Source organism: Tyto alba, unplaced genomic scaffold, assembly GCF_018691265.1.
Source record: "Tyto alba isolate M040663 unplaced genomic scaffold, T.alba_DEE_v4.0 Super-Scaffold_46, whole genome shotgun sequence".
NCBI lineage: Eukaryota > Metazoa > Chordata > Aves > Strigiformes > Tytonidae > Tyto > Tyto alba.
The window spans coordinates 5052526-5079854 of record NW_024881322.1 but is presented as its reverse complement, the minus strand read 5'-3'; the positions used below and the strand labels follow the sequence as shown (position 1 = coordinate 5079854).

Here is a 27329-nt window from a genome sequence, read left to right as displayed (position 1 = left end):
GTTCTGTATTGAAAACAGACTATATAATTAATGCCGTGTGAAAGCATTCTCACATTTGCAAACTATTGACAAAATCAAGGCACTAGAAAACTGAACAGCTCAATCTATGCATTATGTATGCACAGCATGAGAAACTAGGGAAATCATGCTTCCTGTGCAAAAAAAAAAAGAGATCTAATTCTCCTAACGTTTTGATTGTTTGTGGCTACTTGACATTTTAAAATGAGTCTATACTTATAATATTGTGTTTTGCTACTGGAATGCATTTTTCAAACTGGATAAATAATCTCCGTAGTGCTAAAGCAATTATGACATTGCTGTCCACTTTAAAAAGAAAAATCCTTAAAAATTCAGTGTAACAGAATGGCTCATGGATCTATGATATGCAGCTCAGTAGAGAAGCTGAAAAAGTCTGAGTTTTGTTTATAAGTAAATCCACAAAGTCGTACACTCGATTTTAAGGCTTGGACCTGAGGTTCAAGTAATGTGCAAAATGAGCACCAAGATGAGCAGCCCAAAAAACTACATCAAAATCTAGTTGTGCCTTAATAGACTCACTCACTCTAGCTACTGAGTTCACTCTATTTATTTCAAAGTGCAGCACAACAAATCTAAAGCTGCTAAGAACTGCTGAAATTATGACGTTGGCAGGTGACGTGCTCTTCTCATCCCCAGATGCAGCATGGAGAGAAGTAAGAGGCAGAGGGCCAAGACAACAAGAGATGCAGCCCATTTTTGCTGTGGAAAGGAGAACAGCATGGACAATGGGAAGAAGTTGAATGAAGACCCATGGAAAATGCCTGGGGAATTAGAACCCCAGCTCCAGCTTCAACCTTGAGGGAGGACTTCTGCTTCTACTGTAGAGGACTCCTGCACTTCTGGGTGGTAGCCACTGCCTCACTCACCTTCATTTCCCCTTAGGCAGGAAGAGCCCAGGATTCACCTGTTCCCACTTTCTCTCCGAGTTGTTGCTTCAGGACAGCAAAAATTCACAAGCCAGGAGCATTCACTTGCTTCTCTCTGACACGAGCCAAGAACCCAGTCCCCAGCTTGGTCACGTAAAGGAGGGTTCAACTCTCCTAGCATTCCCAGTTAGTTGTATTGTATTCTCATTTCACTTGCTTGTAAAGCAAACAGCAAAACCAAAATACTTCAGACCTTCAAATCTGGGCCTGGAAGATAACTGTGCAACTATCTTGAAATAAAATAAAGATAAACTCATGGGCTAAGATGTTTAATGTGTTTCCATAGTGAGCTCATTTGGTTCTAAACAATTAAGAGATGGAGAGTGGCCTTTAGAAATGAGGTGTGAGAAAGACTGTGACAAGAATGGTGGAAATGTAAGCAATATTTTGGCTTAGCCCATCAGAAGCAAAAAGCTACAGTTATGCTGTAAGATGTCTTGGGATCGCCAGACAGAGATTATTACCAGAAAATGGAGTGTTGAACAGAACAACTGTGTCATGCGTAAGAGGAAATTTCACACTTAAAAACATTTCAGGATCAATACCTTTAAGAATACCGTCCTCTACTTGTCTGCAAAAAAACAGATATAGCTCAGACAGTAATAATAAACTTCCTTACCAAATATGTGTTTTGTCTTTGAGAAGACATCTTATTCCTCATGCACGTTTACATCATGACACCTTCAGCATGACAGCCAACGGCAACTAAAAAGTCACTGAGAATATGGAAGTCTAAAAACCCAGTTAGCTTTTCTACAGTTGTTGGTTTTGCCTTCACCTAAAGCTGCCCTCGATGTCAATAACAAAACCAGCTTTAGTAGACTCAGAACTGGCCTTTAGAAGGTCCACCCAACGTCTAATGAAACACTAAAGCAAATAATCAGTTCAATACTGATATGTACTGCAATAGTTTGAAAATGTGCAGAAATAAATGTACAAAAAGTCTTCTATACTTTAGGCATTTTTAGGACTACTTATCTTAAAGAATATCCAGTGCCTATTCAATGACTTCAGTATGACCTTTCTTTCTGAATTTTTAAGATAAACGATACATTTTAAGATAAACGATACATTTGATGCCGACGTCACAAGCACAAGAAGCATATATGCATACTCCTCATGAGTCTAAACCAATAGTGCTATGAGCATTCACAGGAACAGAATAAAAATATCACCAAATGCCTTTTCTCCATGACTTCTGAAAGATGGCTTTACTTACACTCAGCAGGGGATGATGAAGTCTTTTGCCTGATCATGGTATGCTGCTGTGTGTAAGACTTCAGGGACTGAATAAGAGGTGCTTACTGCTGTGCTAAAGGATTTTAATTTACTTAAAATTTGGGGCATAAAAGCCTCTTCCTTTTACTGACATACATTTTATTGAATTCTAAACTGCATATTAAAGTTCACAGCTACTAAAATGACTCATCGTATATATTCATGGATACCTCCACAAAGGAGCACAAAACTCTCTGTACTGTTTTGCTTAATTTCCTACCTTTTTATTTCTCTATATATTTTCAGAAAAGCGAGAACAAGATATACACTCTATTCCATAGCTATTCCATTACTCAAAAATTAGCTTTATTCTGTAAAACACAAATCCTGATTTTACAAAGCCCAATAAATTAATTTTGACTTACAGTGCTGAAGAAGACTCAAGGGAAAAGCCTTCACTCACTGGACACCTGGGACATGAATACTACATAATACATGGAGGTGCAACTGTCAATACAGCCAACTGCACCAAAACCCCTAACAAAGCTTGTTCTTGTCCACAGATTTCTGCACACACTTGTCTGATTTTTCACCTTTGCTTTTACATTTTAGATCATGAAACCCTGGATAGGCTTGAGAAGTCAAGCATGCATCATAAGACTTTTCATGGGCTTCTGCACTTCTGTCAGGCCCTTCACTGTGGTCAAATTCTAGCTGAGGTGGTCAAAAATTTGGAAAGAAGGGCCTCATAAATAAGACACAGTAAGTTGAAAAGAAGCAGAAAAACATTTTCAGCTAGAGATCTAAACAAGTTGGGTCTGTCTCTTGTAATGCAGATTTTGACCTCTTTAGCCTTCCAAAATCACCAGTGCCTTTAGTCCAAACTTGAAGAAAGCTTTGAGTTTGTCTACCAATTTTTGCAGACATTGGCAGAAAAGAGCTAGTATTTGCTACAATGACTCTTCTAAAGGTTTTCCTTAGGGACAAAGCCAATCTTTCAGGCAAGGAGTACTGCCAAAGCTTCTGACATCTTGCAAAGAAGACTTTGACAAGCTGTATGGGCCTCGGGGGGGGGAAAAAGGTGGTAGGTGTATAACAATTTGATCTGATAGGGAAAAAATGCTTTGGTTTGAGGAGTTTTCTCTGAAGAACAGTATGGTTCTCTTTTGAGACGCAGAGTTGGAAAGTCTCCATGGAGGAGCAATGGTGGAACTGTCATCAGTTTTTCTTCACGGATCTCTCTGGTGAAGATAATTTGGTTCTGGATAACATGTGAAAGTAGAGCTTCTCAGACCGAGGCATGAACCAAGTTACCCAATACCATCAAGGATGGGAACCACCATGAGAATGTGATGGTAGGCAGGACAGAAAACAAGAAGAAAGGGCTCCTCCTATTTCCTACATCTAACACGATTCCTCAGCCTAAAAGCCCAATGTGAGGAATATGAGTCACACAACTATGATTTATATATTTTCTTGACTTTTCACCGTTAACATGCAAAGCTAGGAAGGAGCATAATGAGAAAAAGCTCAAGATAACCTTTGTGGGAGCTAGTTCAAGAAATGGAGATTTCTTATCAACACTGCAGAAGATCCCAATATCAAAATGCTTAGCACTGAAGTAGAAAATTTTGCAGAGAAAATGAACTCCACTTGAAAGTTAAAGTTAATTCTCTGCTGCTATAAACTTTATAAAGAATACTGATACCAAGTATAAGAAATCAGAAATTGTTGTCACTGGGGTAGGTGATTTTATCATGACTTTTACTCAAAGTGCTGGAACAGAGTGCAATGGGAATTGGAAAGAAGATGTCAGGGAAAATATTCAGGGATTGTAGAGAAGAAAGCTGGTAACTGAATCATAAACACTATCAGGCTGTCTATAGGTTAACCTGAGCCATTTTTTTAACTTAAAATAGGAAGCGACCAAGGACTCCTACCTACCATTATTCAAGAATATCAGTGTCTTCTACATTCTTATAAAGAAAGACTCTTCACACAGCTTCCCTCTCATATGAATACTGGCATAAAGTCCTGCACAAAAATACAGTAGAAGCTACCTAAATTGGCACTTTGATAAACAGCAAGTCTCCTGTCAAATAACGCATTCAGTGAAGCACACTGCAATAACTCAAGCAATAAGCACATCGCATCTTGTCAAGTGACTGTCCTGCTGCAGTTGTTTGCAAGCCCACATCATTCTCATGTCATTTAGAAAAGGCTAAAGGGCCCTTTTGCTGTCCGTCCTTGTGTTATTTTACATAAATCTACCATATTATCAGAGCTAATAAGTTCCTTTCATTAATGTTACTTGTAATGTGTAGGCACAATGCTTACTTTCTGAGCAATTCATGACATAAAAGTCTCCCTCATTAGAATCTACTGCTGTTATTATCTGAAAATGGTGCAAATTCCAAACTTTCATACCTCTCTTTCTACAGTGATTTGCCACCTAAACAGATTTCACTGCACTTCCACATTGTCTCCCCTGCTTTTCTTTCTGCTTTCTCATAAAAACTCCAGCTCAGTTTCTGTAAGACAAAAGCCCCACATTCTCTCTTTCATTAGAAGCTGTCATCTGGAATACCCCAGCAAAAGTCTGTGGCTTCCTGAGTAAAACTTGAATAACATAAGTCTAAAGTGGCACTGCTGCATGGATGACGTCCAACACGTCATGTGAAATTTGCTGAAGGATAAGCAGAGCAGCTGAGGCTTCATGCATCATCCTGCAGCCAGATGTATTTCCTTCTTGCCACTGAAAACTCCCCCACCACGCCCTGTGTGCAGATTGGCCATGTGTAAGTTTGGTGGGATCTCCTTGTTCACGTGTACACTGAGTGCTGTGCTCACTCGTTTCTTCACAACCTAACTTCCAAGCAATTAACACACTCACTCACCTTTACATATTCAGAAAATGACAAGGTCATAGTATGTTTAGGAGAAATGGCAATAACACAAGTAGATCTTTTTATAGACTTCTTTAAACTAGCCGTTATGGTGCACAAGAGATCTGTACCTTTATTTACAAAAAAAAAAAAAAAAAACAAACCAACCAACCAACCAAACAAACAAACAAAACAAAACCCAAAACATACCCCCACCTTAATTTTTTCTCTTAATGAATGTAACTTGAAAATTGTTCAGGGGTACGGTCTGCTGGAAGTTCTCAAAATGCCAGCTGGGTGGGTCTTTTGACCTACAGCCCCAGCCAATTGTCCTCATTCAGGAATGAAATTACTAGGAAAGTGTTCCAAACCCAGGAAGTCTAATGCATTACATGTGAATTACTGCAGTTAATTAGGTTTTTCATTAGCATATGCCTGTTTTATAAACTATTCTGAAATGTGACATTTTCAAAGGGTCATATAACAGCACTTCCAAAGTTTTCACCATTTCACCACCACTACGTGCTTATCCTACGAGAACCAACAAACTGCAAACCATGAAACAGCACTGGAAAAACAGAATTTCAAGGAAGGAAGTGATTTAATTGTAACTCAGCCCTAAAGGCAATGACTGTGAAGTTCAAATAATTGAGATTTATCCTGTAACCGTGAGAAGGCAAGGTGAAGACTGTAAGATTAGTGGGCATTTTGACTAAACAACCTCACCTTGCAACTAGTTGGCACACCATGATACATTTTCTTATCTTTATAAGTACTTTCAATGAAAAGGGAATGGAAAGCAAGCAGAGTGGCAGTCTGTGAGACCTGCTGACTGGCTGCACAATAAATTCTAGACAATGAAGTGAAACTGTAGGAGCTGCTGCAACTTAAAATATAATAAAACTGAACAACTTCTATCTGGAGGAGATCTAATTGGTATTTCCCTTGAATACTCATGCATTTCTCACCGTAGTTTGTTTTAAACAGTGATTGGCATCAATACTGTGGTTGCATTCATTTTCTTTAGAAGGATCACTTAAATAACTACTAGCATTAACTGTCTGAACTTATTTGTATTCTGATAACATCCACCATATTGTTGACACTGTCCACTCACACAAGAGAAAACTGCACTTTTGAAAAGAGTTTACAGTCTGAGATTAGTTGAATGCTGCAACACTGCAGAGAAAATTTGAGTTCAGAAATAATACATACCATCATGATTATCATATCATTACCTAAATTAGGGTGTAATAAGTCTTGGAAGGCCAGAAATTACTGAATCAAGATAAAACCTCAAGATATGTTAACCAGTACATTCTAGAAAGGAAGCATAGGTCTTTGTTTTATTAAGACACTGAAATCTTTATTAATCAAGTTGAGGTTTCAATGATGCTGAAAGCAATTAGACAGCGAGCTTCAAAGGGAGCTGCACATGTAAACTCCTCTATCTCATTTGAAAATCCCAGCCAACAGCAGCAATCATGTTTGTTTTAAATCATCATATCATCATGGGAAAGAAATCCATTAGTCTTTCATTCCAGGCAAGAATGAAGTGTGGGCAAGGAAGCAAACATGATGAGAACATGGATATTTATGGGCATGTGATCTATGGGCATTTGCTGAGCTAATAAAGAAAGTGAAGTTCAGCACAACACTGACAGCAGCGAGGGCACACTACATCGTAGAAGGATGACAGTGATTTTACAGATTCTGAGAAAAAAATCAGAAATTGCAATCAACCTTCATCCTCTGTGGAAGTAAGTAGGCATCCAGTCTGTAAGGAATACCTTACCATCCACTTGTTTTTGTCAAAGGGATTTTTTGGGGTGGGAAAACAACACCTGGTTTTCTTTGCTGTGTTCTACAGTTTTTCAAATCCATCCTCTTTGTTTGAATATGGGTAACACATAAATATGCTACTTACTCCCTCATGCGTTTCAGTTTGGTCTCAGCCATAGTACTGTTGAGAGCTCTGAATCTCTGGGCCATCCCTGGAGACACTCCGGTGACAGTCCCCGAGCCTACAAATCAATGCACAGACACATAACCTTATTCACCTTCATCCCCTGAGCACTATTGCAGAGTCAAGGGCAGTCAGAAGGAGGAAGACTCCTCCTGTTTCTCATAAGGCAGTGTCACATTAATTAAAGATGAATCAGATTATTAAATGCACATTAAGGGCAACTCCCTTCTGAGGGACAAGTAGATTCATAGTTTAAAGGCACCAGAATTGTAACAACAATTTTCCTTCTGTGTAGTGTACAGGGAATTACATAATGTGTTCGGTTGTGGAAGTGCGGGGACAGATAAATATTCAACAAAATGAAATTTGTTTAGACAATATGTATTTTCCTCCATTGTTCTTGCATTTATTTATAAGAGCAAGAACCTTCTTCCTAACAGGCAAGTCTCTCCTTTAGCTAGATCATTACTTTAAATAGAAAGTATTTAACTTGTGACATCACTTTCCCCTTCAGACAAAGGTACTCTTTTTATGTATGCATATATTATTATATATATATAAAGCATACCTGTATGTGTAAATAGGTATATATATATGTGTGTGTGTGTGTGAGAAATATATATATGCATATACACACATTCACACTCTTTCTGTTTACAGGCCTTGTGGGCTGTTGCAATATTTAAGGACCTAGTGCTCACAAATCAGCATGGTACTTATCCACAGGAACACAGATGTCCTGAATCACAGAGGACTGTCAGGGTTGTCAGCTCAAATATCCTGCAATTTCATGTTGTCATTCCATCACACAAGTCCCTGCTTAACCTAAGGAATTTATTTATTACCCCAACTGCTCCCATTGGAAGACAATTCCAGAGCCTCACTGTGATCTGGTAGTTGAAATCTCTCCTCTAATTTCCTGACAAAACTTCTTCATTGGCCAGTCCATGCTCATTTATCTCCTGTGCCAGAGAAGAGACCACAGAAGAAATGGATTCCTGACTCTGTTATCTAGCTATGGACAAACAATTTGACTTTTTTAAAACATTTTATTAACTTCTCTTTACACTTAATGTCTAACAGTTGTCTGGTGCCTAAGTATTACAACTGAGGTATCATTAACGTACTTTAAAAGATGAAAAATTACAAGCTCAGTTCTTAGTAGCAACCAGCAACTTCACCCACTGATGCAAAAAGCGTTACCCAATTATTTACTGTAGCACTACGCATGCATATACATACATTTTTACACAGGGTCTGTAAGCATTCAATTACTCTAACAGCATTGGAAAATTCAGCTATCCTCAGGGTGGCCCTGAGGAAACCCCAAGCGCTGTGCAAAGCAATGCTCATGACTGACTGAGTGGCATGCTCCTCTTTAAGTTGGCATAGAATTAAGATCCAGCTGTGGGGCTTTGAGACTTTGAAAGTGATAAAAAATTGATGCCCTGATGTCGTGGTTTGAGCCTGATTGGCAGCCAACCACAACGCAGCCGCTCTCTCTCCCTTCCCCTCCGGCAATGAGAAGGGACAGAGAGCCAGGCTTGGGGTTCAAGATAGGACTGGGATGGGGAAAAATTCCCCTTTATGGTCACGAGCAAAAGGCAGACTTGTTAGGGGAAGAAAAAAAGAACATACATTTATTACAGACACTAACAACACATAACAGAGTAGGACAGTGAGAAGCATTGCCACACCTTGAGAACACCTTCCCCCCACCCCTCCCTTCTTCCCGGGCTCAGCTCTGCTCCCGTTATCTCTACCTCCTCCCCTCACCAGCACAGGGGCAGGGAATGGGGGGTGCAGTCAGCGCTGCCACTTCTCCATCTTTGGTGGGGGGAGCTTCTGGAACTTGTTCCTCCTGCTCCATCGTGGTCCCCCTCTCACAGGAGACAGTCCTCCACAAACTTTCTCCAACATAAGTTCCTCCCATGGGCCACAGCGTTCCCCACACTGCTCTGTCATGGGTCACCAACTTTCTGCGACTGGATTCCCTCCCACGGCTGCAGCCCTTCCCGAGCTGCTCTGGCGTGGGACTCCCCTGCATGCTGCAATCCTCCCAGCACTGAATTACAGCAGCGGGGATGCCTTTTCCCACAAGATCCAGGCCTTCTTGGGGCACAGCACCTTGATCACCCATGTGGAAGCCACAGGCCATAAATCACTGTCTGCTCCACCGTAGATCTTCATGGGTGGCGGGGGGGGGGGGCCTCCCTGCCGTCTCCCCCACAGGATACAGGGGGGTCTCTGCTCCAGCACACCTCCCCCCTCCTTTCTTCCTCCGTTCCTCCACTGACCTTGGTGTTCATGCAGCTGCCCCAACTCCTCCTCACAAGTCCCCCTGCACGTCACCACGTCCCTTCTTAAATATGTTATCGCAGAGGCGCAGCCGATTGGCTCAGTTTTGGTGCAGAGGTGGAGCTGACTTGGAGCTGGGGGAGCTTCGAGAAGCTTCTCAAAGGGGATCACCCCGATAGCCCCCTCCCCTGCCACCAAAAAAACCCACCACTCGCTCAACCCAGGACACCTGAGCACCAGTGGTCTAAGGAAAATATAATCTTGGCATTTTCTTAAGAAAGAGTACATTTAACTGCAGGCGCAGCTAAATTCTGCTATTACTCTTATTGCAGGATATATCACTATAGTAAGAGCTCAGCATACTCTTTCTGCTTAGTGGATTCAATCTATTTATTGCTACAATATCTCCTTCTCCTCCAACATTTCATTATTAAAGACATCCTTTTTGCTTTTTTTTTTTTTTTTTTTTTTTCTGGGATTCCAGGTTAAATCATTTATACTTTGTATATTCTCCACATTGGCAGTTGGCCAAGCAAAACTTATTCTCTACACGTAAACTAATGTCGATCTTCCTCTCCATTTAGTATGATTTTCTGGGTACTATGAGGCAGCTGCAAAGACTACACATTGTAGGATGCTGCAAAGGTGTGATTACTCATAAAAAAATGAGTTCTCAGTGAAAACTGCTGAGAGTTTTACATGTTGTTACAAGAAGCCTCAAAAACTTTTCCTGGGGTGATTCATAACCCACACCAGCTTCTATATCAGACGTATTTTCTTAGAAGCAGTTACTTGATTAATACTATATTTCACACGCAGCTTTGAGCAGTTTGCCAACCCACACATCAACACAGAACAAGGAATTATGCTTCTTCAAAAACTGGCCAGATAACTATTTGCATTTTTTATGCAATATATCATTCTTGATTCATTAAGCAAAATCAAATGAAACAAGACCACTGACTTTTCAAAACCAGGTATTGTGGCTTTCTATATATATTTCAAAGATGAATACTCTTCCAGTGCCCAGCCCAGTACTGCAGAGAACAAACTAGGGCAAAAGGACAGTCTTTGTCCTCTCAGGTTATGGAGCACCAGTCTGAGGCTCTCACTGCATCCTGCCTACGCCGTGGAAGGGAAGATGGAAGGATCTGTAGGGAAACAAATCCTCTGGCTGACATTTATTCACAGGTACTTACAGTTCAAATGGGTGGTTATGATTATCTGGTGAGACTTTTCGTACCTTATGGACTAAGGCATTCCTACCAGCATTTCTGCTAACAACCAAATAATTGGTGATAGACATCTACTGCATCTCTTACTAAGTCATTATGAGTTGTAAAGCTATTATCTCCACTGAATCATGTATTTCTGTTTGGATTGCATACTTCTTTCTTCACTGCTACATATGAGATCCTACAATGCTTTTTTCTACAAGATTAAAAAGCTCCTTGGAAACAGATGTATTTTCCTGAGTTTATAAACAATACAAAGTGACCCAGCTGCCTCTAACCTTCTCTTCCTTTAAGCTAAGATAATTTAGTAAATTTTAAAGCCGTTTTTTCAAACTTCCTTTCATTTTGCTGTGCTTTTCCAGGATCTTCCCAATTTTTCAAACTTTATCACATGGACTATCTTATTTCAAATCTACTTCACACGGAACTGTATAGCCAATCCAAGATGAACCTCATACCACACCAAAGCACTGGATTTCACAGTGACTCAGTGGGAACTCTTGAGGAGAAAACTCAGTTACTTCAAAAGTCCTTTTACCCTTCAACACTGAGGTTTATACTAATGATCCCCCATCTGTGGAAAAACAATGCATATTTATTACATCCTCTTTATCACAGCCCTCGCTGACATAAAAAAAGTTCTAGTTTCATTCTACTCAGATGTTCTCTAATATCTGCTGGAAATGGCACATAATTTTTTCACCATTCCTTTAACAGTGAAAGACACTACAAGAAATCCTGTCCAGGCCAGATTTCTGCATCTGCCCTATTATTGTCATGAAATCCATACTGTTTTCAGGAGTAGCCATTATAATGATGTTGTAGCTCTGTAGTCCAGTAATATAGTATTGTCACTGCTAGTACCAGGTCGCATGCTTGGACCCGAGTTTGCAAGGCTTTGTCTGAATTTGTCTTGACCTGTCAGAACTTTGATTTAATTGCTTAAGCTATAACAGCAGTTCTTCTAATGACCAGGTAGTTACGACTATTTTGCTTTGTTTCCACTTATTTTTGTATTGTACAATCCATATTTTTAGATGGATAGTAGCATTATGTGTAGAATGACATATTTATAATCAACTTAGTTCAATTCATGTAGAGAAAAACAGGCCTGGTACAACAGCAGATGCCTTGAAAAGTAGGGTTAAAGGATGAGGTGTAAAGGACTACAAACGTGGGATGACGAGAGGTGGAACACAGGCTGGTACTGGCAATCCCATGGTTATAACCAACGTGCTAGTGATCAGTTAGAGAAATGCAGACCTGGAGGTGGCCATAACCAGCTTTAGGAGGAACGAGGAGAACAAGTATCTAACCCATGTAAAATACAACCTCTACAGAAAATTTTGATGTAACATGACTTTGCAGCCCAGTGAAGAAAAAGCAAGGTATAAATGAATGTTAACAAACACATATAAATGACCCCAACTGTGCCTTTGTAGCTTGACATTGGAAGAACTTAGTAAATGTTTAAACTTCCTCAATGACACTGAGCATACAAAGATAAAAGGGAGCCTAACAGATTTCTCTCTTATTATCATCATGTATATTTGTTTGGAACAGATCATACAAACCTCATTAATAACTCAGCTAGAAAAAGGCTTTAAGTTTCAGCACAGATTGGTCAGAGATTTTTTAATGATTAATGCACAATTTAATTCTTTTATATTATCATCTCTAAAGGCATCTTCTTGTTCTTAATACTGAAAGAAAAAGATGAAGACAAGAGTCTCTTTAATACTAAGATTTTTTTAAAACACCACTGTTTGTCTTTGGCTAATACTCTGGGTTATTCCCAGAAGCCCTCAAGGCAATTCCTCTCTTTCATTAAAATAACAAAGTATCGAAGCATAGAGCTAAATTTTGTCCCTATTTCCACTTCTGCAAACTGCAGACAATGATGCTGCAAATGCATAAGTGATTGCAGAATTTGAGGACCACTGGATCTCCGATATTGTGAAAACAACCTGGACGTGACTGTTCCTTCCTTCAGCCCTATGGACCTCCCTGATGTGGGACCCAGAAGTTGACCAGACCTGATTCAGTGGCTACAAGACTACGATGGCCACAGCTTTGATAACTCCCTTTCATCCTTTTTCTTCTTTGGTTTTATCTTCCCATCAGTCCATGCTCATGAGCAGGGGTGAAACAGAGCCTGGCACTGGAGGAACCTCTACAAAGCGGGTTTCCCAGGCTTCCCCTGTATTCTAGTTTCAGAGCCACAAGATAACACCGAGTCAGGTTTATCCTGACTGAATGCGTGTAAATGAGGCAGCTAAACAAGCCTTTTAATTAATATTCTTTTACTGTAACCAGTACTAGAAACTATGAATCAATCTACATATCCTTAAATATCTTCCTCTGAAGAAAAGGTGGAAGACCAAGTTTTAAAAAGCTTTTTTTATACCATTCCATACTTCTGACCATCAAGTTTTATGGCTCTATTGTTTTAAGAAAGGCACTTAACTGTGTATGCCTTTTCTTTTAGCATATTTGAACTTCTCTGCAGCAGATTAAGGAAGCAATTTTCAAGATCATATCATTTTTTGAGTTATTTTGTTGTAAAATGGAATATGGTTAATTTTGTTGCAAAATGGAATGTGGTGAATACAGACTGCTAATATCAGATGTTATTACACTTAAAGAAAAGATATCATCTTACCCAATGAGCTACTATTCAGGACACTCTCCAAATACTTGACCATTGCCTCGATATCACTGTCCTGTAGATAAATTAAATAAGGAATAACATCAGTGGGATCAGAAACTTAAGTATAAACACCATGTACCAGAGATATGATCCCACAAGCGCAAAGGACATCATTTACACCAACGAGTGTGAACACTAGACTACAAAGAGACTACATTGCTCAGGATTTTTTCTGTTTTCTTCTTCTAGAACACCAGGCTTGGGAATGATGTTATATACAAACAATCATTTATATCATATTCCTTGCAGAACACAACCGTATAGAACAACTGTGCATGGAGTTTAAAGAAGATATGTTTACTGTGGAGGGTGGTGTGTGATCCCTGAAAATACACCAGCATTTTATCATCAGTTAGTCCTGGAATATCTAAAACAACACTACACTGAGAAAGGCAAATATGTATTTCTTAACTATGCCAAAATTTCTTATGCTTATGATGGCTGCCCACTGCAAATTAATACTTATGTTTCATGTAATTGCATCTACTTAAAATACCTAGTAGCAACAACTAATTGAAAACAATTTTAATTAAGAAGAAATTTTAGCACTTTTCTATTTCAAGTATTCTGTTACCAGAGAGATGATTAACAGTTTTGACATGACATCTTTCATATGAAATGCTCTTTGTGTACACAGATGAAATTTAAAGATCTGGCATTAAGCAATGATCACAGTCCAGGAAATAAATAACAATTTTATTAATGTCCAAGAGAAACTTGGACTCTGGGTTTCTAAAAGCTGCTGCCATATCACATTTGACAGCATGGCATTTCCTGACTGTTTAAAACTGAAAGTCAAAATCTTGACCCTTGCTGAAAAATCTGTCAAAAATCTGTATTTTAAAAAATACTGTGCAACCTATGGTTTTAGAATTTATAACAGAGGAATAAAAAGAAACAATATTGACCTCAGCTTCTACAATGGACAATCTGCTTTATATTTCTATGTGATCTTACTCAAAATGCTCACTCTAAATTTCTCAAACTGAGGAACTGCCAGTGTACCTTAACAGGATAACAATAATAGTTTGCAACAACTGCTAGCTGGTTAGTGACCTTTCAGTGTGAGACTGATCTGCTACAGATGAGCATGATCTAACTTATCACTCTAAAGTGTTTCATAGGCTTATATTTGAAACAGGCTCTGCTATTGTAGCTGAGGTTTGCAAGATGGAAATCAGCTTCTTGCATAACATTTATATATACTATATATATTGAATATTGAATTAAGACAGACTTAATATTACAATTTCTCTCTATCTGTAAAACAAAAAAACAAAAAACCAAAAAAAATAGATTAAGTGAACATTTAGGACTTCATTAAAAAATGATAAATATTTTTCATTCAAAACTAAAATTTTATGTTAATTTTCTGCTAATATAAATTTTTAATTATTTTTATTTTCATTATCACTAACAGCTAACCGCAAATCTATAGACAGACAAAAACATGATAAATGGTCACATACAATATTAATACAATTATTTTAATGAAACCTATTTTCTTTTTTAAACACTGTAATTTCCAAACCTTTGACATCTCACAACAGGACATCTTATTTACTCCAAATATCATAACAGAGCTGATTTTTTATCATTATCCTGTAAGGCAAAAGATACACTTTCACCACTTTCATTACCATCAGTTTTCAAGGAAACTACCTGGCTTAACTTAGTTATCTTGAAATAAAAGTTCAATGAGGAAGAGAATGTGGTTTTCACACAGTGGTAAATAGTTGAATAAATGGTTAATCAGCTTACACTGAAGTAGAAACTACCTATGCCATTTCTCCACCTGGGTTTAGCAAACCAAGAGGATTTTAGCTGTTTCATTTAATATGTTTATCTATTGAATATACTTCTTTAATGTTTCTCTTTTTTGCAGAGAAAGCAAAGCCCTACAGAGCAGGCAAGGCACTCAGAGATGCGCAGAAGAGAGGCACTCTTATACACAAGAGCCAGCACAGATGAGTGCTTGCACCTTTCAAATTTGGAAGGAACAAACCCTTTCTAACAGCAACAGGCCATGCCAAGGCGCGTTAGGAATCCAGTGGAGCATTTCTTGGGTGACAGCACACAGACCACCCACAGCCACTGGAGCTATGGTAATTTATGCCAGCTGACTATCTGGTTTGACAATCTCAGAAGCAACCTGGAAAATGAAAATAGGAAGCTAATGTACCATATTAGTAGACTTTGTTACAGTGAAGAGGGTGAATTTGCTATTATTGTCACTAAAAGAAAACACAAAGAACAAGGTGATAAACTGCAGTGAAAAGCACTCATTAGCATCTCAGCTAAACCAATGAGAGCTTCACAGTGCACTAATTTACCTCTCCTAAACTTCATATTTCTTAATTTTTTTAAAAACAGTTTCTCATTCTCTTCCATGTTTTGCCCCTAATTAGAAACAAGTGTTCCTAGGGGAAAAAAAAAAAAAATGTGGAAAAGAGCCATTGGCTTGAAGAGGTAGAGGTCTGGAAAAGTAACTGGCAAATTGCTTCTCGAAATCTGGCAATCTGCATTTCTGCTGCAAAAGAGAGGGACAAAGGACACTAAACTCCAGTGCTACAACCAGGATGAGAGGCCCAGATGTACTTAGGGTCTGAAATTGGTGGTAATTCCACATCTGCAACTGGACAGTGTAGCTGAAAACACACAAACTGTATTGAAAGATATCAACATGGGAAAAATAGGTGCTTCAGCTCCCATCCTAAGCCTTTAAAATTACACCGTTCCAGTTCCTAACTCTACCTTCTTAACTGAAGAGGTGTTCCATCCCACATAAAGCCACTGCTTCTGTCTGTCTTGACATCTGAGGGAGCCTAGTACAGCTTGAATAAATAGCACCGATCACTTTCTACATCTTGCACCCCAACGTGGTGCTCAATTAGATGACTTTTCTGACCGCATGCTACTGCGTAAACATCAGAAATTTTTATAATCATTATTTGAAGTAATGGGATCACCAGAGAGCACCACCAAATACAGCATTTCTGCACTCACTGCACAGAAGTAACTAGTAAAGCAATCTTGGCATTGGAACATTGAGAGATTTGCACAGATTAAGAAGGTAAATATCTCACAAGTCCTTACCCTGTGTTGCAGTGGAATGACTTCTTTATTAGCACACACCTCCAAAAGATTAATTGATGAAGGTATTTTTGAAGAAAGGGTTTAAGAGTATAAATCCCATCATAGAAATAGGAGTAGGAGCTTTGGTATTAAGTATATGACTGCAGAAGCAAACCCCTGCTATATATTAGCAAGATCAAATCTATTCTGGGAGGATTTGAAGCTTATTATTAATACTGAGCATGATCCCACCTACCTTTGAGTGGGATTCATCTCGCATAACTGTTGACACCCAGAATGAAGATGTCCCATACATGCTAATAACTGTAGATCCCTTTATAATCACCAGAAGGAGAGACCTCTCAGCATCCTCCATCTAACCTATATTATATGTTGACACCAAGATAATATTATTTGCTAGAAAAGCTTGCTTACTTCCCCTTACTGCACAGACTTTCCATTCAGATAGTTCAGACATAGGTGTCCAGATATACACAGCTAAATTCAGTCTGCTTTGACCTCAAACTTACAGCAGAATTTTTCACTTGAGAAAGGGAAAATCAGAAGTTATCCTCACTTCCCAAGAAAAAGAAAATGTGATTGTGTCAACACCCAGAAACACACTTCCACTTCATCTAAGGTGCTGGGGTCAACATGAGAAAAAACAAAGACAGACAATTAGTTTCTTTGATAGAAGAAGTTCTAAAAGGCAAATGGTCACAGGGGTGCTCCCCGGTCAGTCTGTGCATCAGAGGGTTAATGCTCTGTGCGCACACAGGCTGCTGGTAAAGCAAAGCCTCAGGGCCATCAGGGCTCCATACAGACAAGAAGGTGCCCGTGGGACCCTCTTCCAGCCCATATTGCTGGTTCTTGTCATTGCCAGATCCTGAGTCACTGCAAAATGAGGGAATGTCACTGCTCAGATCTGACTGCCAACACCTAATTTATTCTGCATTATTGAGAAATCTATTTTTATCTTATGCCCTTCGTTAATTCTAAGCAGCAGTCTGGCTTTTCAAAAACACTATTGATTGATACTTAACGATACCATCAATTGAATAATTTAAAAAGATGTGCTAACATTGAACAATTTTAAATTTTGAATAATTTTAAAAGATGTTCTAAAAAGAAAACAAAAAATTATCTCAGAATCTTATGAAAGTGAGCAATAATTTATTTTCAATACTATCTTGTGGTAGATCTTCTGGGCAAACACTTCTGAGTGTTTGCATGTATTGCGGGTAAGCACAGTTCCAGCAAACTGAAAAAAAAAAAAAAAAAAAAGCATTGCCTTAGATATTTACTGATTTACAATTGACAAAAAATTTCTTTCGACCACTACTGTATAAACCAATCCTGAATTTTAAAGCATCCTGTGTGTTTAGCTTGAAACCTAGGAGGACATTTTCTACACTGAATGAAGCTGTTTCTGAGTAAACTTCAAGCTTAACTGGTGAGACTATTTCAGGACTCCCTGCTACTGTAGTAGAAGTAGAGTTCTGATTTCTCACACCAACATTTTATTTTTGCCTTAAAAACTACATCTTAAGGAAGATATTAGTCCAAAATTTTCAAAAATCGAGACAAGTTATTTATAATTTAGTGAAGAGTATTACTATACTTGGTTGGTTCTCTGAAATGCAGGAGACATCACACTCTGTTCTGCAGAATTTGCACATGAACATGGAAAAATATACCTAACACTCTGCAGAACCAGACAGTACCGTTCAGAGGCACTGCACGCAGTGCTTTAAGCTGGTGGCTCAGGGGAAAAATGAATTGCTCCTGAATGCCTTCGGAAGATCCATTTTCAGAACTGACTTGGGCATTTAAGTTCATTGATTTCACTGAGACTTGATCACTGGAGACAAGATTCATTTCAGTTCATACTGATCAGATCTAAATTAGGTGCCTTTTCCAATAATCTTCAACCTTCTTCACACTGCAATCCCTAAGAATTTCTTGTGGCAGCCTCTCCTGATAAAGCTACTTTAAGCCTTTCAGTAATAAGTTTTCTCTTTACTGACACTTTCTGAGATTCTTGGGAAAGTCTACAGATTTTCTGGTGAAGTCTTGCAGTTATTTAGGCTCATAGTTCATCACACTGTCCTAGAAAATATGTCTAATTTAGGCAGGAAGAAGTGGCAACTAGAGATGCCTATCTTTGCCCAGGAATTAGAGCTGGAACTTAGATCTTATGCTTGAAGTATACTTTCAGCTTTAACTTAATATACCCATAGCTAACACATTAGAGGACCCCACTCTGAGTGTTTTACAGTCACAAGGAAGTTTACTGACAATAATCCACCTTAAGGCATTCATGGGAGTGTTATGCTTAATCTTAAAGGAATGCAAGAATCTTTCTCATCAGTGTCTCAGAAGAATTACGTATGCATATACATATATTTAATTCATGGTATTGATATACACACACATTCCTAAAAGAAACCAAGTTTCAGTAATGTCAGTAGGACAAAATCTTGGAAGAAGCTTGACTTTCCCAGGAAAATGAGCATCAAGTGTATCCTGTTTTCTCAAAGGTCACATATACCTGGTGATTTGTCTTAGAGACAGTCTGTGACGCTTCTGCATCTTCCTCCTCTTCACTGTCTTCTGAACAGGATTCAAACTCATCGTTATAATATTCTTCTGCAATTTCTGGGTCTTCAGGGATCTCTAAAGGCAATTATGAGTTTATAGCATATAGACAGAGAAATGTATGATCTTAAAAGGATAAAATGGATTTTATAGCACTCATGTCACAAGCAACACATTCTGTAATTGAAATCAAGGGATAGGTTCTCAGATTAAAATGTTCATCTTTGATGACATGAAGAGCAGTGCTAAAGTGGTCTCTGGCAAAAGGTCAGATCCTCATCATATGTAAATTAAGAGCCTTAAGGGATCTATATTGATTTCAGTCTGAAATCACTGATCCATAGTATAATTCAGGCTGGAAGGGATCTCATGGGAACATCTAGTCAAAGCAGGGTCAGCACTGAATTGAATCCAGCTTTTTTGAGCTGAAATTATGCCCCAGTTTGTCTTTCTCTCACACACATAACCTGTGGTGAATATAACTGCTAAGCTAAAATGGAAAATAATATATACCAGGCACATGCTTAAAAGATATAAAAAATTAAATCTATATATTTTTCCAAACTTTCCTGAAGTAAAAGCATAACAAAATAAGGGAAACTGGTGTAAAATCAAACTATGCATACCTGGGTGTCATGCTCTCTTAATTTATTACTATCACAAGCTTTAGTAATAGCAGTGAGTGCAGTATCAATACAGCCAATGAGCCTATGAAGTACAAGAATTGTTATTAAAACTCAACAGATTCACCACCGTATGAAAGATACCCCAGTGACTCTGCTCGGGGTGAAATCCTTTAGCACCCCCATCTCCCTAAGTAAGGAATTAGTGAAATGGCTTGAAATGTGAAGGAATTAGTGAGGGTAATTGTGAAAGTAAGGAATTAGTGAAATGGCTGATTGCATCTGCTTCAGGGAGCTGGCCTTTCTCAGCAGAAGCGCTTAAGCACATGCTCAATTTTAAGTAGAGGATAGACTGTGGTGACTATTTGAATGAAGAGCAGAATTCCCACTTTTCTAGACAGAAAGCTGCAAGGCAAAGGGGCCCAGGGGAGACACCGCTCAGAGGCAAGAGACAAGATCAGAAGATGAGGGAACCTGGCTCGCCAGCTGTCCCATCGGTAGCCCTAAGCATTCACGGAGAGATACTCCAGGCGTGCTAACTCCCATGTTCTGATTTTAGGCAGTCCCTTACTGACTTATCAAGATAAATTACATCGAAGCCCAGGAAACATGTCTTTATGCTAACAGTTTTCATAAAGAAAATGTTTAATATCTGTATTTGCCTGTTATTATGACAAGAAACATTAGTTGAAGATAAAAAATACTTAATATTCAGCTGTCATAAATCACAACAGTCCTAACTTAGCTAATGCTGATTTCTGCCATTCTCCCCAAGTAAATCTACCAATTTAAAGAAATATAAACCAACTTATCTTAAGTATTACTGCATTACAAGAAATTAAATTCAAACAATATGACATAAAACATGCTTAATAGATTATTTTTTTTACTTTTTTCACATGGATAAAAAAACCCAAACGGATTTAAATGGAAGAATACAATTAAAATCCATTAAAAGACATTGGAGTCTAGGCAGGAGGAATAATTCTAATTTCTAAAGCATAAGAAAGAGAGGAAAGAAGTGAAAATGTATTTATCTGCAGCACTAGGTGGTTGGGCTCTCTTGTTGAGATATGATCTCCACTATCTACTGTCTCCAAAGTATTTTAAAAAACACACCCTTTTTTATAAACTTGATTTACCTCCAAAATGCTAGCACACATTTCTCTGTTTTAAGATATTTATGGAAGCTGCATAGCAGTACCATGTTCCATTGCCATGCTGGCCCAGTAAAGTCTAAGTGCAGAGTTGGTATTTTCAGCTCAGGGCAGGCACTGCCAGGGGAGGTTAGGCCCCATATGCCTCCATTTCCATATCTTCAGTCCATCCTAGAGAATATTTGCTACCCGAGTTTTCCCATGATCCTGGATGTTTCACACACACCTCGTTTCCATTAACCAGGTAGCAAAGGCCACTTACTGCCACGGTCCTTGAACATCATTGGTGCAGCTGCGCACCTTAGCAACATAGCACAGAAGAAAACTCCTTGGTTTGTGCTTTCAGAGGAGTAGTTTTAATAAAAATGTTGCTCTTTAGGCTAGGTCTGTTTGACTCTTTTTGCACACCTATGCAAAGCCTAGCATAGACTTCAAGGCCAGGACCTTGACCCTGTCCTTTGTTCTGACACAAAACAGAAATTAAGCTTATTTGTGCCTGGAAGCTACTTGGGTAAAAAAAAAAAAAAGCGGTGCTGGTGATGTGAACATCAAGTCTATCATATCAAAAGAGGAAATGAAACAGCTGCTGCAGAACCCAGGGCACCCTGCCTCTTTCCTTCAACAGCTGGACTGGGAGAAGAACAGCACCACACTTAAGAAGGTCCTGACACCGCCTGTAGCCCACTGGCCCCCCTTGCTGACACAGCACTCCCGACCTGCTGAGCACAGCGAGTGCAAACCACCCAGCGCCCCGCCTGCGGCAGAGTCACCCTGTGCGGCACGCACGTGGCGGGCAGGGACTCTGCTTCCCCCGCAGGCCCTTGCCAAAGAAAGGTGATGGTAACATCTGATATAAAGTTTTCTAATACCGTGCCAGCTGCTAGAACGCACAGCCTGATGGCCACAACACTCCTGCAATACCCTTGTCCCGCAGGTGCTTGCTCTCCCTCTGATACAGCATACTTACATGCCCCACGTGAAGCGCAAATGAAGGTCTCCACAGCTACTTCTGCCCCCTCACGTCCCCTGAGCCGTCAGCTGATCTCTGAAAATACACTGTTCTATCCAGCTGTGCGTATTACACCAAGGCCAGTCACGGTGCCTTTTATTTGCTTACAAAGCTCTTCATTCAGAACAAACACAGCTATTGCTTACTTATTGCTAGGTGGCTTAGGTATAGCATTGAGACACTTGATATTTACTATTAGATATTCAAAAGAAAACAAGCTCTGAATAACATTCCTCTTTAGATTTCTTTCTATATAGAAACTTGACGGTAATAGTGGAAGGAAGGGTAAAAACCCATCATCTAAAAAAATCACAAAAGTGCAGTTATGTCCCAAAAAAATAAGTTACGCAGAAAACAAAGGAATGAAATACTTGTAATATTTTGCTTAAATCCACCAAGAGCTTGTTTCAGGTAACATGGTCACTTGGCAACAACAGTAGCTTTCTCCAAAGAGATGAAAATACTTTGATATATATCTTTAATTTTTTCTTGCCTTGAAGTCATAATTGGTTCACTAATGCAGCATTCTCACATTCCAGTGCAGAAGACTAAGTTAGGCCCCTTTTATTTAAAGAAATGAGAAGAAACAGTATAACATACGTTCATTTTCACCACTTGTATTCACAGTAACAAAGTCACACTTGACTCTTAAGGACTATCATACTTTTTTAATCCCAAGGCTTCACTGCATCTGTGGAAAAAGGCAGATTTTCTCAGCTATCACTTTCCCATCTTATGGAAAAAAAATGCTACGGTTCCATGCAGCTACAGTCCTCGACCTGCGCAGTACTACAGACAGCAAAGCGAGGAGAAAATCATTCAACTGCTCTGACAAAAGTATACTGTCAAGAGATACAGTATGTTCTTAATGTTATGGTGACACGAACCAAGACACTCAAAAGCGGCGCTACCACATCTCTGCTACGACACACTGCCACAAAGAGCTCAAAAGATTAAGAGGATGGGCCAGGACACAGACACTTGCTCCCCCAGCAAGGCTCTGTACATGAGCCATGCTGGGGACTGAGGCAAGAGCAGACAAAAACATTCCTCTGCCTTCTGCTTCTGCATTGTGCTGGGCTGCAAGATAGCCCACCAGCAGGACCTCATCAGTAACACAAAGGTGCCCCTGCTCCTTTCCCTTTTGTGGAAACTCATCAGCAAATTCCAGTTTGATCCTATCTGAGCAGGCATCATGTACTGGGAGCAAACCCCCAAGCTGGGCAGGGGGCTGCAGAACCTGGGTGCAAGCAGGGGCTGGGAGGGTGGGGTCCGTTCAGCCCTAAGAAGGGAAGGGAGAGGGGAAACCTTATTGCTGTCTATAACTACCTGATCAGAGGATCAAAGAAAGCAGGAGCCAGACTCTTCTCAGAGGTGCAAGAGACAACAAACATCAGCTGGAACATCATACATTCCAATTTGACATTAGGAGAAAAAAAAAAAAATACAGTGAGAGTGATCACATACTGCTACAGGGCTTAAAGAATCTATGGGAGCTCAGTCCTTGGAGGTGTTCAAGACTTGACCAGATACTTCCCTGAGCGACCTGACCTGATCAGACCTGCTTTGAGCAGGGGGTTGGACTAGACTGCCAGAGGTCCCTTCCAACCTGCATTATTTTAGGATTCTGTGGTTACATGATGCTCCACAAACAAACTGTTTATAATTACCCCAGATCTATCTGTATGTGTGCAAATATTTAGCATACACACTTACAAGCTTAGCAGAAACTTGTCTGTTTCTATGTGCCCCTGCAATGTGTACACGTTCTCACAAATCACCAGCAAAAGGAGATGGTGAGTAGGGCTGGCCAGCACTCTTCAAAACAGTGCATATGTTACCACGGAGGGAGAAAAGAAGAAGGGATTTCTCCCTTCAAGGGAGAGAACAGAAAAAGCTGAAGCACTTCACTAGGAGAGAGGTTTGAAACAGAGAGGTGTTCCCCTGAGTGACATACTAGTGAATGAGAAATTCCACTGCACAGCAGAGCAAGGGTTCTGCATCCCTCTTCAATTCAGGTCGATACTCATACAATTAGGAAAAATAAGACAACACTATTATTATAATTTAAGTTCATTCAGATTGGTTAGCATTTTTTTTTTCCAGTGCAAGACAAAAAAACCTTCAAAGTTTTCTTCAAAGAGAATTGCCATCCTTTGGTCAACTATAGACGAGATATGCATTATTAAGCTCTGAAGCTTCATTGTTCAGAAAGTCAGTGGAGGCTTTTGTCCAGCTCTTCTAAACTAGGCTGAAAAAGATTCTCAGAAAAATGTGCTTAAGAAATTAACTAAGGGATGTAACAGGACTTTTGTCCCCATGAAAGTCTTGTACCATCCTTTTGGCAAAGTACAAAAGGACTATGAAGTCATTAAAAGAATTACTCTCTGACATGACCACGTAGAGCATAGACATAAAGTAAAATGGGCTGTTCTACATGAGAGCTAGAAATATAACCAAAGTTAAACATGAACACTTTATAATTCTTCTATTAGGATTTTAAAGAGGAAAAAAGCTTCAATTCACTTGTGGGCTTCACTGAGTGATGATTTACCTGTTGTGACATGTCTAGGAAAAATAAAGAGGATGTAAATCAGAGTAACATTATGAGGATCTTCTACTACTTGATGTTAGAAAGGAAGCACCTAGTTTCAAAATGTTTTTTCCAAGGACAGATTTTTTTTTAACCAAAATGAAATTTCCAAGAAAAATGTTTTATTTGAAGGACACAGTTCTTTTCCCCAAACTTTCTACCTCCTGGTATTTTATAAGTATGTACAGAGACGAAGCATGAAAGGAAGAAAGAAGTTGCTAAAAGAAGTTGTTAACAAAAATGAACAGCAAGAAAGAACGCTTCCATCACATTTTTTCCCTAATTTTCTGAGTGTTTTGTTTATTTCTTTTCTTCTGATTTTCTAATTGTCATGTATACAGAAACTGGAGCTCTGGTAGGCAGTGACAATGAAGATGAAGCCATGCTGCCTTTCAAGCACAGTTTAAAGTTCATCACATCTAAAACTTTTCCAAATATTCAGAATTCCTTTTAATATCGATGGGTGAATGAAAAGAAAGAATAACATAGTGGTGTAGTCAATAAGTGGGAGCACTTAGTGAGTCTTGGAAGCCATTTCCTTTATGCACAAAGAGGCCCTATTACTGTAAAGGTTGCCCTATTATTTGCACAGTTTCCAGCAGGAACAGAGCAAGATCTGTAAATTAAAGGGAAAATGACCACGAAGCTACCTTATGACATCAATTTAAAACTACTTTAGCCCTTGAGTTATTTTAAACTTTTTTGGTCAGTCAAAGCATACTGTCAAATAAAAACTCAGTTTTCCTAGTGAACCTGGCAGGGACTGCCTGCTACTTTCCCCTTCAGCCTGATGACAGCCTGGGAAGTGAAGAGTCCACATGTTAATACACAAGCTGCCCTTTTAGACAGTCACTTCCTTCTTCCCAAGATTCAGTTCAAGAATGACATTTTAAAGACATAAATTTGGGATATTTTCACAATCCTAAGTTACTGAAAGAGTAGAAAATAAATGGGAATGGCTCAGAACCAAACTTGGTGTAAGCAGTTGCGTGCATGAGAGTCTGGATGTAGCAAAGATGTGACATACATTTAATTTGGACATAAGCAGTAATATAAGTTATATGCTGAACAAGTACAAAACCAAGTAATTTATTCCAACCAAGCAAGTCTAAGAAAACAGTATTGAAATCTTAAACACCTGGGTGAAACTAGCTGGTGAAAGTAAACCTATGTACTAGATTGCAGTGACATACTTTGTTCTGTGGATCAGGTAAAATAGCAGGAGAACATAAACCAAGATCTTCACTACTGTCACCTTCTCATTTCCTCCAGCTAGTTGTCTGACAGTCACATGCACTGAAAGCTGAACTGGTAGAAACAGCAAACTAATCCAGTATTTACAGCTCCTTTCTGAGCAAATTCTCCCTCCCTTGGAATTGGCTTCAGCTTCTTATGTCACCATATACTTTGGCCCAGTTCTCCAGAAATGCTGTTTACTTTGATAAGTGAGCCAGAAAACTGCGTCTGGAGGGTGAACTGGGAGTTATTATTGAATGATTTTCAACACCACCCTGTTCACAGATGCTTTGTTTCCAAGTAAGTGCCTGGTGCATATTTATTTAAATCAGCTTAACTTTGAGTCTAAAGTACAGTACAGTGTAAAGTTATATTGACCTGTAATTAGGACAACTTTGAATAAAAACTACTATCTTTCTAAGGAAGATTTAAAACACTGAAATTATCTGAAAGTATCTGCTATAGACTATAGTAATTTTTGCACATATACAATCTTGGTGCATTTGCTTCTAATTGCTTCCTAAATTCACACAGTGTTTTGTCAATATTTTTAAACATAATGCTTTGGAAGGAGTGAAGGGACTTCCCGTGTAAATTTTAAAAAGACTTGGCCAGAATCATTTTAACTGTTGTCATTGTCCAAGGTGAATTTTGACGTAGGCTCTATTTATCAATGCCAACCTAAATCAGTATGAAAAATAGATCAGAAAAAAAAGTAGGAGCTATAAAGCAACATAATTTGCTTTCTCCACGCTTTCAAAGTGTTTGGGTTTTTTACATAACTCCTGTCTAAAGACTTCATTCGGCAAGCTTCCCTTTGTGAAGCTGTAAGAGCAAGACTTCTTGTAAGAAGTAAGCTGTGAATCTTTGTGAAGCTATGAAAAGATTTAAGTAGCTAGGCATACCAAACAGCACATAGCTTTGGAAAAGGTTTCCTAAGGAGGTTATGAGTAGAGTTCAATTCCTGATGGCCCTCAAATAAGCTAAAGCATTTGAGTAAAACCTTGAAGATAATGGACAATGCATAGGAACCTCTACACAGAGGTTCCTAAATTACTGTAAACACTAGACCCTGAAATGTCATAAAATTCCAAAGAATGTCTCCCTAATCCTGTAGCTGCCCTCATGGAAGAAGGGTTTAGATGGGGCTATAGCCAAAGCAAGAAATCAGCTCTCCAAAGGCAATACTTCTAGGGATGAACTCCTTAAGCAAGAATAACAACACTTCAGTCAAAAAAAAAAAAAAAAAAAAAAGGATTGATTAATTTGATTAATTTTCCTTTTTGTGGCTAAAACTTACAAACTTTGTTAAACCTTGCTTTTGCTAGAATAAATCAGACTTACTAGGTGGGCTCTCAGTGTGAAACCCAGCAATGAAAACACGAGACAGATGAGCAGGTCAGAGGGGCACGTGCCCAGCATGCCCACACCCTCAGACCCTGTGAGTGTCTCAGGAGTTTTGTCACCCCGTGGGCCAAAGACAGGTGAAGGACAGGTTACTGCAAATGCCAGAACTGAACGGGCACGCTTCTCTCCGCAAGCATCCCAGGGTATCATTTCAGCAAGTAGCAAGTCAGGGAATATGCCTTATGATCCTGGAAGCAGGGTAACCACATGAAAAAGGAGATCAGTTGGTAACTCACAGTAGAAGTGGTCACTGCAACACTATCTTCTTAATTGAGACGAGTCTTTCTGGTTATACAAAGGATACTATAACAAGAATAAGGCAGAAAGGTACTTAATGCCACTTATTATAAGTAT

The 27329-nt window shown here is 39.2% G+C and overlaps 1 protein-coding gene across 6 annotated transcripts in view; it reads right to left on the bottom strand.

The window, feature by feature from the left end:
• The window catches only part of NEK11 (NIMA related kinase 11), a 94711-nt gene that overhangs the window by 10476 nt on the left and 56906 nt on the right, over window positions 1-27329 (bottom strand). For 4 of the 6 annotated variants that reach the window (XM_032991279.2, XM_032991277.2, XM_032991278.2 and 1 more), the window contains 3 exons: window positions 18904-19028; window positions 13230-13290; window positions 6996-7092 (listed from right to left, as the gene is read on the bottom strand). In XM_032991279.2, coding sequence (XP_032847170.2) covers window positions 6996-7092; window positions 13230-13290; window positions 18904-19028 — 283 coding nt within the window. The remainder of the gene's footprint in view (window positions 1-6995; window positions 7093-13229; window positions 13291-18903; window positions 19029-27329) is intronic. The other 2 variants (XM_042806544.1, XM_042806545.1) reach the window with 2 other exon arrangements.